At 38.5% G+C, this 13,548-nt stretch overlaps 3 protein-coding genes across 3 annotated transcripts in view; 2 read left to right on the top strand and 1 right to left on the bottom strand.

Annotated features, from left to right (window-relative positions):
• The window catches only part of Elk (Eag-like K[+] channel), a 63,708-nt gene that overhangs the window by 43,145 nt on the left and 7,015 nt on the right, over window positions 1-13,548 (bottom strand). The window lies entirely within an intron of this gene.
• Window positions 1,240-4,717, top strand: PPO1 (Prophenoloxidase 1). Its single transcript, XM_017073614.4, has 6 exons — window positions 1,240-1,674; window positions 1,733-1,868; window positions 2,315-2,809; window positions 3,125-3,746; window positions 3,999-4,251; window positions 4,328-4,717. The coding sequence occupies exons 1-6, from the start codon at window positions 1,319-1,321 to the stop codon at window positions 4,524-4,526; spliced, it is 2,061 nt and encodes a 686-aa protein (XP_016929103.2). The 5' UTR covers window positions 1,240-1,318; the 3' UTR covers window positions 4,527-4,717.
• Window positions 10,099-13,493, top strand: LOC108009333 (uncharacterized). Its single transcript, XM_017073609.4, has one exon. The coding sequence runs from the start codon at window positions 10,585-10,587 to the stop codon at window positions 13,339-13,341; it is 2,757 nt and encodes a 918-aa protein (XP_016929098.2). The 5' UTR covers window positions 10,099-10,584; the 3' UTR covers window positions 13,342-13,493.

The raw sequence follows: 13,548 nt of genomic DNA, 5'->3' as shown, positions 1-13,548 counted from the left end.
TATTTATATATATTTATCTATTTCCTTAAGCTTTAATTTAAATTATATAAAACGCCACGCGAACCCATAAAAAGTAGATAAATCTAAGATTACGTAACATCCCTCGCATTAAATGAGGGTATATTGCTAGCATGTCGACTTGGGCAAACAAAGTCGGGCATAAAAAGTCATTTTCATGTTGTTATGGCCAAAGTGCAGAAATTGTGAAAATTCATCTTTTCAATTTCCCCCCACCCGCAGTTCTATGCAAACTCTCGTTTTTGTTGCTGTCAATTTCACAGATTAATGCGCACACATTTCAACGCCAAAGTCGGCAGCAACATTTATTATTGACAATGGCCAAAAGTTTTGCCATTCGCTTTGCTTTCTGGCCAACATCCTTCTTCTGACCAGACGGCCAAGCGACAAAAATTGATTTACAGTATAGATATTTTAATCATCAAAGCTCTTGGCTGTTAGTTCTTAGTTACATGCCTTGCTATTCACCCCCCGAAAATCAAATTTATGGGCCAAGTCGAAGGATGAGAAGAGTCTGCCCCAAAAACAAAATTTATGGCCACAATTTGGGCGTTTGGGCGGTGGGTGTTAAATGGAGGCGTGGCAGCCTGTTGACTAAGTTCTTGGTGTTATTTCTATGCGAATAAGAAGCTTTTCCGGCGACCTTCGGGGCTGTTTACTTTCAGGAGTTGTATTTCGCGTGGTCGCAAAAAGGTTTCCCTGGTACTTTTTGGCAAAGACTTAGAAACTCAATTTCAGCACCCTTTCCGGATATAATAACTTTTGCCGGAAGTTGAAAAATATTGATTGGTTATGGAAAATATTTTAAAGGAAGAATAATTTTTGCGACATTTTAGTAGTCACTATATTAGTTGTTCATCAAATTGTATTGGAAAATAATAAAAACAAGGTATTATTAATGTTGTTCTTAAAGTTCTAAGTAACAAGTATATATTTAAAATTTATAGAAATTTAATAGCGGCAATAAAATGACAAAATATTTAATATATTTTTCATGACTTGAAAATTTGTGGCTCCCTTATCTGTTTCCGGCTAAATAATTCTTGCGGTATTGCACTTTTTGCTTTTTTAAACCTTATCAGCAAAACCACTTAATTTGCTACTGTGAGAATAAGGCTCGTCCAATGCAGTCTGTGGTTAAAAATTTATCAAATTATTTTTTGTCGGACTACAACTAGCTATAAAAGACCTTCGTTTCGTAGGCAAAGTCACAGTTCTCCCTCAGGCTTTGTTGAGTGAAGTTATAAGTGCATTTATAATAAATTCAAATTTATTTAACTTAATAAATAAAGAGAAAACCATGACCAATACGGATTTGAAGGCCCTTGAGCTTCTGTTCCAGCGACCTCTGGAACCGGCTTTCACCACCCGAGACTCGGGTAAAACTGTTCTGGAACTGCCCGATAGTTTCTATACGGATCGCTATCGCAATGACACCGAGGAGGTGGGCAATCGGTTCTCCAAGGACGTGGATCTAAAAATCCCCATCCAGGAGTTGAGCACTGTTCCCAATCTTGACTTCACCAAGAAGGTTGGATTGAAGGATCAGTTCTCCCTGTTCAACAATCGTCATCGGGATATCGCCAGCGAGCTGATCACCATTTTTATGGCTGCTCCCAATCTCAGGCAATTTGTGTCCCTCTCCGTTTACACCAAGTAAGTATTATATTTTTAACCTTTATCTGGTTGAATAGAAAGTACTTTTCTCTTTTAGGGATCGTGTAAATCCTGTGCTGTTCCAGTACGCCTATGCTGTGGCCATTGCCCATCGTCCTGATACCCGTGAAGTGCCCATCACCAACATTTCCCAAGTTTTCCCCAGCAACTTTGTAGAGCCCTCGGCCTTCCGAGTAAGTTTACGTCATATTCAGATATTGCAGAATTTATTAAACAAAATCCCATGGCAAAATTGTTTGTTATAAACTTTGAGTTTATTTATTTAACCCAGAGATACATCAATATTATTTTATTGCCATCTAAATTCTAAGGTTTTCTAAATTTTCCGAAAACAAAAATATACTACATTACTGCCAATAAATTTCTTGGAATTTTAAAACGTTGCAAAGTTTTACCAACAGATTTTTTAAAAACATTTTTCATAAAAACTACGCCAAAGTATAATCTTATATGCAGTCTAAAAATTTTGTACTTGTACATTTAAGTTTATTTTTGATCCTGCTTTAAGGCAAACTTTGACAGAAAAATTATTTTTAAAAAATCTAGACTTTTTCTAATTAGAATTCTTTTCTTTTTTAATTAATACCACTAACGTTATAAATTTACTCTGCGATTGCAGGATGCCCGTCAGGAGGCCTCAACAATTGGGGAGAGCGGCGGACGAGTCCATATCGACATTCCCCGCAACTACACAGCCTCAGATCGCGAGGATGAGCAACGCCTGGCATACTTCCGAGAGGATATTGGAGTGAACAGCCACCATTGGCACTGGCACTTGGTCTACCCCACCACCGGACCCCGAGAGGTGGTCAACAAGGATCGTCGTGGCGAGCTCTTCTACTACATGCACCACCAGATCCTGGCCCGCTACAATGTGGAGCGCTTCTGCAACAACCTGAAGAGGGTGCAGCCACTGAACAACCTTCGCACCGAGATCCCCGAGGGTTACTTCCCCAAGATTTTGTCCAGCCTGAATAACCGCACCTATCCCGCCCGAGTGACTAACCAACTGCTGAACGATGTGAACCGCGAAGATGCGAATATCGAGATCTCTGATGTTGAGCGCTGGCGCGATCGTGTGCTGGCTGCCATTGATCAAGGATATGTCGAAGATGTGAGTTGGGGATTTATAGAAAAAATGTTTATAGCAATATCAGAGTTTAAATGGTTTAGTATACGTTTTACCCTCAGTAAAACAAAATCTTCTCAAAACCCTTTTGTCGAACTCAAAATTCAAAATTCGAACTGGACTTGCATGAATATTATAGTCTCAAAAACAATATCAAAATAACTTTTACCTCTTTTTCCAATTAGCTTAAAAAAGAAACTCCACAACCTTTCGTCTTGATTAAGAACGTTTCTTCTTGAATAAGTTAGGGAACACTTTATCCTGACTCATTTTATTATTATTTACTTTTATTATCCTTAGCCCTCTGGCAAACGCACGCCATTGGACATCGATATCCTGGGCAACATGATTGAAGCTACCCCAGTCTTATCCGTCAACTATAATTTCTACGGCAATCTGCACAACGAGGGACACAACATAATCTCCTATGCCCACGATCCCGATCAGCGGCACTTGGAGTCCTTTGGAGTGATGGGTGATGTGACCACGGCCATGAGGGATCCCATTTTCTACAGGTGGCACGGATTCATCGACTCGGTGTTCAACAAGTTCAAGACCCGTCTGGACCCCTACAATGCTGCTGAGCTGGACTTCGATGGTGTTACCGTTGATTATGTCGAGGCCAAGATTGGCGTGGGTTCGGCCAAGCCCAACACCCTGTTGACCTACTGGCAGAAGTCGAGTGCCGATTTGGCAGCTGGTCTGGACTTTGGGCCCTCGGCCGATGGCAATATCTTTGCCTCGTTCACGCATCTGCAGAATGCCCCCTTCACCTACACCTTCAATGTGACCAATAATGGAGCCAAACGGACGGGAACTTGCCGCATCTTCATCTGCCCCAAGGTGGATGAGCGCAATATGCCACTGCGTCTGGAGGAGCAGCGACAGATGGCCATTGAAATGGACAAGTTCACGGTTGATTGTGAGTATCGAAACAATACTTAATACAAAATTAAGGGTACATTTCAATTTTCTTAAAATTAAACGTCGGATCCTAAGGGAAATCATGCATAAAGGGGGCATATAGGGGTAATGAGTTACCATTTTCTTAAATATTCCAGAGATTGAAAATTTTCCATTTAAAGCCAGTAAATTGAAACGTAAACCAATAATCTCTGATATCCACTTTGTACTTCCCCTTCTGACTTATTAACATTACTTGATTAATCCCCAGTGGTGCCTGGCGTGAACACCATCCGCCGCCAATCGACGGAGTCCTCGGTGGCCATTCCCTTCGAGCGCTCGTTCCGGCCGATTGGAGCGGACTATCAGCCCAAGGCCGCCGATGAGTTGGCCCGGTTCCGTTTCTGCGGCTGTGGGTGGCCACAGCACCTCCTGCTGCCCAAGGGCAACGCCCAGGGCATGCTCTTCGATCTGTTCGTCATGATATCCGACTACACGCAGGATGCCGTTCAGCAGCCCAACACGTGAGTGGTTGTGGGGTGGTGGCCCAAGCCCAATTTCCCATCATCTATTGACCTCCATCTCCCTGTCGCCCATTAGAGCCAACGATGCCTGCAGCACGGCTTACTCGTTCTGTGGTCTGAAGGACAAACTGTATCCGGACAGACGCACCATGGGCTATCCCTTCGACAGGCGACTGCCCAATGCCAATCTCACGGAACTGGTGGGCGCCTTCGGCAACATGGCCAAGACCGATTTGAGGATTGTCTTCAACGATCGCGTGATTGACAAGGCCTAGGTGATGGCTAATATCATTACGAACTGGCTTTAAGGATCAAAGAAAATGGACTTCAAAAGGAATAACTCTTGGAACTTGGAACTCTTTAACTATATATTTACATCTACATTAACTAGTGCGCCTCAATTTGCTGTTTCATCGTTTTAGGGTATATTTTATAAAAATAAATATATATTATTTGCAAGCATAAATCTTTAAAGATATATTTCATTTACCAACCTTCAATGTTTAAATTATGTGAAATGGCGTTTAAGGGGAAAAACAAATTATAAAGAAAATCGTGTTGGTTCTTTCATTGAAAAACAATTTTTTCATATATTCAGTTATCTAGAAATAAGTAAATTTAGAACTGCAGTTTTTTTTATTTTCCTGTAATTCCCGAGAAAATGAACTAAGCTAAGGTATTACAATTCATTTTCGGGACAGCTTTAGTAGAATTTTGTTTATTACTTTTTCAAGACAGAAAAAAGATTCCTCGCCTGTGGTGACCTTAATCTTTGTTTTCAACAGCACCGACACCAAAGCCAGCCAAGGATATGATAAATATTTACTCATATAAGAAATCCTCGTCTAGTTATATATGAGACTGCCAAATATTTGCTTTAGATTATTGAATCTTATTTTTGCCAAAGAAATATAGACTCACAGTCGCAGAAGGGCGTTTATTTGTCATAGACAGACACGCCCTAAATGGGGCCGAACTAATCCTATTAGACTTCAAAGCGGTTTTCCCGACAAACTCTGTGATTGCCTATGTCCAGGAGGCCTTGACTTTCCCCCACCCAAGTATTGAGGAAAAATAGGAAAACATGTTGGCAGGAGAAAAGAAAAACCGCTGCACGTGTTGCGCTTATTAATTTTCCATTTCATGCATTTACCAGGTCGAGGGCTTTAATTAGGCAACCACTAGATGTGGATAAAGTTCTAGACTTCGAATTGGGAAAAGACAACCCACAGCTGGCGCTAACAAATTGATTTTTAATAGATTTTTATGACTGCCATTGAGGGAGCTTAATGATGGCATCAGTTCGCGCCACATGTCGTATACGTGATGAAATTCAGTTTCCGACTGCAGTCGCTAATTGGGTTGATTTGCGGAAAGTAGGAAGGAAAAATCCTTAAATCACTCTGCATATGCCTCATTAAAAAGTGAGCTGCAAGACACATGTACATTTAAAATCCCCACTTATTTAAACCATAACTTAAATGTAAGCAAGCTTACGCTTAAAGGGAAAACTTTTTCCATGTCGAAAGATAAATAAAACGGCCACATTTTATATTATCTGGCGCTTTAAAACGAGTTCAATGCTCGCAAACAAAAAAGTTGGGGCTAATGTTGACAGGCTACGGCTACGCAATTTAATATCTTTTGTTGCCTCGAACTGGGCTTTTTTATTTCTTTTCAAAGTTGCATACTTTATGACCGTATTTTTCTGTATACCGCCTGCAACTGTTGTAAACTTTCACCAGAACTCAAATTAAATTACAGCGGAACGGTCAATTTGTGGGTACACCCTAACCGAAAAGTGAAGGCGTTTTGGCTTTGAGAGGATTTAAGTAAACATCCCCGAGGATTGTAAATACGCATCTCAAACGCTATAAAAGGTAATAATAGTTGAAAGGAAAGGAAAGTGAAAGGAAAAACACAGAGAAAGAGAGAGCATTTCTTGGCTGTCCTGCCCCACAGCCACATTTTTTATCACTTCTTCCTTTTTTCAATCATTAGTCCTGGCCACAGGACATTCCCACTAACTTTCCTCCCATTTATTTATGTGGGTAAATTGTAGAAAATTAAAAAATAGACAAAAATACGGAGCAAGGCAGAAAGTTGCCAAGTCCGCTTTAATTTATTTTGGTAGCTGCAGGGCAGGAAATTTGTGTGGTTTTTCTTTTTGGGGCGAGACTAGGGGAAAAACCGCCACTTAGGCATAACTTTGGCTTTAGCTTTGGGTCGTTTTTCCCATATGCTGTTTGGGGGAACTTCGGCTGTTTGCTGTTATTGTTGCCATTAATGCTGCTTACTTGGGCAACGTTTTTGGTTTAGGGGTTTGTAAAAATATTTGCTTGGGTACTTGGCATATTAGCATACTTTTGCCCACCCAGCACGTAAGTAATAATTGTAAATAATGGGTGTAGGGAAAAAGTTTCACTCTGATTAGGCCAGCAAATGTTACAAACAAGCTATGGAAATTAATCAACGAGCTAATGCATTCCCTCCGCAGTCAACAATATTTGTTTACTGCAGTCGATCTGCGCAATTGATTGCTTAATTTCTGTGAAATTTCCATTCAATCAAATGTGAAGCCCATTAAAAAGTCAATCAGACGTAAATGCAGAGCAGCCAGTCAAATTCACGCATATGGCAGTTTCTATTGTGCGAACCGACCTTGCCCCAATGCACTTTCTATTACGAGTACATATAGATAGAGGCACGTGCCTGATCTCTGGAAAGAAAAATCTGCGTTGCATAAACTTCATGTGGCCTGGCTAAAAGTAGATCATCTTGAAGCATTCTTGCACGTCTTTTTAGTTAATTGATGGGTTCTTAAAAGAGAAGGTTATAGGCAATTAAAATACTGAAGCAAGATCAAGCGATTTAAAGATACAACTTTACAATTTTGATCTAAAAAATAGAAACATAAACTTAATTCTTTATACTCTTTATATGAAGAGTATCATCAGTATTTTTAAAATCATACAACTATATTATACGTCTTTAAAAGGGCATATGATAATCTAATAAATAACATATTCCCCACAATACCTTAATTTAACCCCGGAGCACATGCTAGCATCTTGTTTGGTGCTATTTTTGTCGCCTGTACACATAAACAATGGATAGGGGACCAAGCCTAATAACGCCTGCCTTATGCCAATAATATAATAAATGAAATTATACAGCTGGTCTGGACAAGAAAAGACTAGTGACTGTCTGAATATTATACGCAGATTGAGCTTGAACTTTAAGAAACAACTTATTAAATACATTTTAGATGTAGGTAGATGTAATTCAGATAGTATTACTATCATTATATTTAATTTATATATAAAATTTACAATTATGTCTATTAATTTTTCAATTAAATTCATGAATATAAAATTGTAATGTTAATTGCAACCTAATATTACGAACCCGGTTGTCTGTAAAACAAACATATGGATATGTTTGCCCAGGCTGACATGCATGAAATCTGATTCTGATATTGATTAGACCTGGGGTTCCTTTCCGCGAATAACTCAGCCCAGCCACAATGCGAATGACAGAGCACTGTCAAGTAGTACTTATATTATAATAGAACATCATCATCATTATTACCATATTCTCCATCGATTCCGATGCCGAGCGTTTTGAATCCCCGAGCATGCTAATTGTTTGCAATTATGCTTTGAGCCAGCTTCACTTTGTATTGGAAATGGAAATGAAAATGGTATTGGCAGCGGGAAATCAGGATCGGCATCACTTGAATGCATTAAAATGTTGAAATGCTGCCTCGCATTTGCAAGCATTTTTCAAGGGGCATCAGGTTAACCGCAGGAAATTCATGTTTAATTGAAATGCCATGGGGTTTGCCACCATATTTAGATAATTGGAAAACCACAGCGGCCGTGGAAATCAAATCATAATTAATTGTAATGAATTTTAGAATGCTTTAAATGCAATAATAAACATTTTAAAAATATTAAAGATGCATCCAAAATTTGCTAGAAATTTAACAACGTTTTAACGTCTGATTTTAATTTGTACAAATCAAAATAAAGGTTTATTAGCGCCATTCGGATCCAATTAGAAAATAAAACGGATACCTTGATATTTAAACATTGAATTCTGTTGGTTATTGCCTACTAATAACAATTAAATTTGAATAAACGCCCACTTTTATTATTATTTAAAGTCTTTGAAATGATTATGGTAAATTTGCTATTTATTTTTGTAGCTCGTTTATTTGCCACGCGCTGGCACTCAGACATTTACCTTTCTCCAAATGGTAATATTTAAATTAATTGCTAAAAAGCCATCAGCGAATGCTTACACTTGGGCCAACGACTTCGACAGTCCATCAGCGCAAAAACTGTGTTGATTTTATAATTTCTGCAGCATTGTTTATGGCCCCATTGGAATTGACTTAAACAAATCACCTTTATCTGCCCCAAATTCAAATTCAGGTGGTAGTACAACAAACGACAGCTGTGTTATTTTAGCGTCCAATGCGATACGTTGGGAATTTATGTTTTATGCACAAACACATACAACGAATGCAGGGAGTAAATAAACAGAGTTCGTTTGTTTTGCCAAAAAAAGAAAAATTAACACAAATAGCAACTTACGCGATGAAGTGCTCCTAAAAGCTATTAACTATGATGTCAGAGAGCCATATGTACTGTGGATCTCAACTGCCAGACACTCGAAGAAAAAGATATACAACTATCTATATCTATATAATCTTCTTTGGATATGGCATTTGTTAGTACTGATATGCTATGAATGTCATAAATAATATAAGTTATTAATCTTACTTAAGTATATCTTAGCCAATATTTAAGGCATTCTTGGTTTAAAATTTAATTTGATTTAATATTAAGTTAGACATCATTTTTTGCAGTGTCTTGTTGCTAGTAGAATTGTATCTTTACATCCCATATGATCACAACCATAACTGTGTCGGATCTTGAACTTGGCAGAGTATTTGGTTTTGTTATGGTCAATCATAAAATTATTTTCCACATGTGTATATCTGTTAGTTTATGACCGTTTTGTTTTAAACAAGGGGATAATTACAAAATAATTTTTTACAATTTTGGGCTATTAACGATTAAAATTTTAACCAAGTTATGTACGAAAAATTATAAAATCTGACAATTAGAAATGTTTTTTATACATTAATTTAAACACAAAATTTAAAAAATTCTTTCAGGAATTTCCAGAGCATTAGTCTTGGCACCCCAGCAAATAAAGTTTGTCCCCTGCAATTTAATAAGTATGAAAATATTCATTTCCTCGCACCTTGATATTTTACCCAGTTGGCCAAAGGAACGCGGCTAGAATCGCGGCTTCCCTGAGGCATTTTGAGGCTTTGTCGCGGTCACAATGTGTATAGAAATGCGATTCAAGGCAGGGACAGACAACAATTATTCTTATTCTCATTGCGAATGTGGGCGGTGCACATGGGAAACGCTCTTGGGAAATGGGAAAACAAAACGGAAGGCTGCCTCGCCAGCATCTGCCTGCATTATAAAGTTAAAGTGGAACAAAAACGAGGAAAGTGAATATTTTAATTTTGCTAGAGTGCAGCTCATACATATAGAGAGGCGAAAAATAAAAATATAAGCTCCACATTGTTTTCCCAATGATATTAACTTAGTTTAAAGGCCAAGCTTTAATAGGGGTTTCAAATAATAATACAAAACTTAAACCTTAAGAGTAGTTGGGTGGCCCAAAGAAAACCATATAAATTATATATTATCTCCATAAAAATCAGAAATCATTTTAAGACCTTAAAGAAAAGAATCTCTCATATAAATATTGCTTTTATAAATTCAGAGTTCTAATGTCAGCTCAGTTCACTCTTTTTTAAAAGTCCAGATACCGAACAAATCAGTAATGTTTTTACAATTTTTTAATCCTTGGTTATTAAACGGTTCATATAATATTTTAAATCCAAAATTTTGTTCATTGAATACACTGTTGGTTCCACTTGGCAATAGTTATGGCCACCAAATTGAGTCGCCAGATGCGCAGGATAATGCCAGGGGCACCAATATTGCCCCAAGTGATTTCAAACCAGCAAATGGGTCCCTTAATGTTACAACCCCAGAGGGATCAACACTTCCCCAAGTGCCAGTGCTTTGTACCGATTCATCGGGATTTGAAATCGAAACAACCAAGTGGTCAAATCATCTACCTAGGACGTAATCCCTACAAGGAGGGCTAAAAATCAAATGCTTTGAGTCACTAGTCAAATCGTATGCTAGCGATACCCAAAATTTCGAGTTTTGAAAAAATTCCAAGCGTATTTAAATATTTGTTATCTGTGGATATACTCAGTGTTGTCCTATTATTATGAGGAGTCTCAGGCGTGGCATCACCTCAGCAACCGCTGGAGGTCTCCGAAAGATATCCCCCAATCTTTTGGGTCAGTACCCCAATCCTCTGGTTTCATGGTGTCCATCTCTTCAACCGACTTCAACCAACTTTGTGAAGAACCAGAGAGAAAGGCCTAAGTGTAGGAACTATTTAAAACTAATCGAGGATCCCGAACTGCCCAAATTGATAAAGCTTTATGAACGAGTGTGCCGTGACTGTCATAAAATACCCGTTCGTTCTACCAAACTTAAATGGTCTGAACTAGATGTACCGCCAAGGAAATATTGGAACAAAAGATATTTCCCCAAATATAACATAGGTATAGGAAAAATATCCAATGGTTCTACCAAGCCAAAACAGTCAGGATATTTTCCCAAACATACCATAGATATAGGGAACGTATCCAATGTTTTTACCAAGCCTAAACAGTCGGAGTTAGAGGATCCGCCAAGGAAATATTGGAAAAAAAGCGATATCCCCAATTACACCCAGCATAGAGAGAACATACCCGTTGGATCTATTAAGCTTAAAAGGACTGAGTTAGATGATTCGCCAAGTGAATCTTGGAAAGAAACTGATTCTCCAAAGTATCCCTTAGATATTGGCGGTTCTCCTAACACAAAAAGGTCAACGATTACATCAAGCAGCATTATTTTGGGACCTGAAAAGTCGGAACATAGTTTTATTAATTCTAAAGTATATATAAACCTCGAACTAATTAGTCCTCCCAAAGTATCCGATACTCCCAAGTATCCCATAGATATTGGTGGTTCTCCTAACACAAAGATGTCAACGACTACATCAAACAGTATTATTTTGGTACCAGAAAAATCGAAACATGATTCTATTAATTCTAAAGAATTGATAACCTTCGATGTAATTAGTACTCCCAGGAAAGCCGTGAGCAAGAGAAATTCCCACAAATATTCTAGTCATACAAAAAATGGTTCTCCAGTCAAATCAAGAACTCCGATGAAGAGGGATAAGAATTCCTTGGAAAGGCCTCAGCTCTCAAAAGCACCTCTATACAACCAAACCAAATCAAAAACTCCGAAGAAAAGCAAAAATAATTTTTTACAAAAGTTCCAAGACACATATGCATCTATAAACGATCAAGCCGAATTAAAAACTCCGACTAAGAACAAAAATACCTATATAAGAAGGCCGAAGCTTCAAAAAGCATCCGTAGACGGGCAGACCAACTCAAAATCTCAATCTACGAGTAATAGACATAGTTCTTTTAGGCACTCCCAGCTGCCGATAATACCACTAAAAGAAGCGAAGCCGGTAGATTCTGTGGAGGCTTTCTTAGAAAATTTTAGGGCTAGTAAGATGAGAAACTCTTTGAAAATAGGTGCTTTCAGAAACTCTCTATTGGTTCCTTCTAAAGTAGAAGCTAACTCTATACTGAATCCACCTAAGCTAGATGCTAAGAGTACAAGTTCTAGCTCACATTTTCTCAAGAACTATCTAGTGAATCCATATAACTCTCGTTATTTGAAGAACTCTGTATTGAATCCCTATAAAGTAGATGCTAGAAGTATAAAATCCAGCATACATTTTCTCAAGAGCTCTCGATCGACTCATTCTAGAAAAGGTGTTGAAAATATATTATCTAGCTCAGATTTTATCAGGAAATTACGATGGAGTCCTTTAAATATACGTGAGAAGAAACCGAAATTAAGCTCACATCTTATGAATAGATATGGATTGAAACCCTTTAAAATAGGCGCACATCATCTGAAGACCTCTCGACTAGGTGAAAAGAACATGTATTCCAGGTCTCGTTTTCTGAAACACTTTCGGTTCAAATCTGCATCGGACGATGAACATAATAGGAATTCCACTCAATCATACCCAGATGATAACTCAGAGAAAGTGACTTTTAGGCGTGACATCGCTCAATTCAGAGACGTGGCTCAAGCGGACAACCTATCCTCTTTATCCTGGCTGCCAAGGACGGATGTAACCAATGTCAATCCTGGGCCCATCGATCATGTCCATTTCGGTCCCATCTATATAGAGACCCACAAAAAAGATTTCCTAAGCTTATATAACATCAAACCTGATGACCAAAGAGGTTGGTCTAAAATTCCTTGGCCAAAATTATGTGAGCCTAGGAAAATACGTGTTGAGAGAAATGATCTGCAGAGGGCTTTAAGAAAGGAAAATATTTTGACCAAGATGCAGCTGAAGAAAACGGCTGCTTCTCGCAAAAGAGCAGTCCTTTCCCGGAATTTCTCTAAATACCATCGCTTTAGTTTTGAAGTCTGTCGGAGAAAGCGCAGAAGACCGAGAAAAACTGTATCCTGTCAAACGGAAGTCAACCGAAATAGATGTGAACTATGTGATTTTTGTCGCCCAAGCAGCCAACCCGACGAACCTTTTATGATAGAGATGAAAAAGAGACAGGATCGCGAGGAGTTAAAGCAGTACTATCTAAAGATGATCAAAGGGAACAAGGAGTTCTGTGAAGAGAAGGGGTCTGATAAGGAAATGGATCTTAATACGTCAGGACTTATGGTCAGTTCCACTTCTTCCAAGTCCCTAGAAGATAGGAAAAGTTGCAAGTCCAATCTTGAAAAGATGCGACACCAATTGGAGCAATGTCTGCACATGCTAGGTCTATGTGGTCGGCTTATTGAAGATCGGTTGCAACTTTCCAGGATCGAAAAAAGAGAAAGAGATTACCACGGTGGCTTGGGTGCTGGTCCTGAACCAAATCAGAGATAAACTGATTTGGAGCAGGGCCCACAAGACGCCTGGGAACATAATGGATAAAGTATATTAATGTAAAACCCCTTAAACTGGGGGTTTTTAACATGTATGTTTTTATCATTGGACAAGGTGTTTTCCTAAAGAAACTGAATAAATGTATCATAGTTGTCAAATTATTGTATATTTTTAAGGGTGGGGTAAATATAATTCCTTTCATAGGTT

Source organism: Drosophila suzukii, chromosome 2R (genome assembly GCF_043229965.1).
Source record: "Drosophila suzukii chromosome 2R, CBGP_Dsuzu_IsoJpt1.0, whole genome shotgun sequence".
Classification (NCBI taxonomy): domain Eukaryota; kingdom Metazoa; phylum Arthropoda; class Insecta; order Diptera; family Drosophilidae; genus Drosophila; species Drosophila suzukii.
The sequence above is the reverse complement of the archived record's forward strand: the minus strand, read 5'-3'. Positions and strand labels throughout refer to the sequence as shown.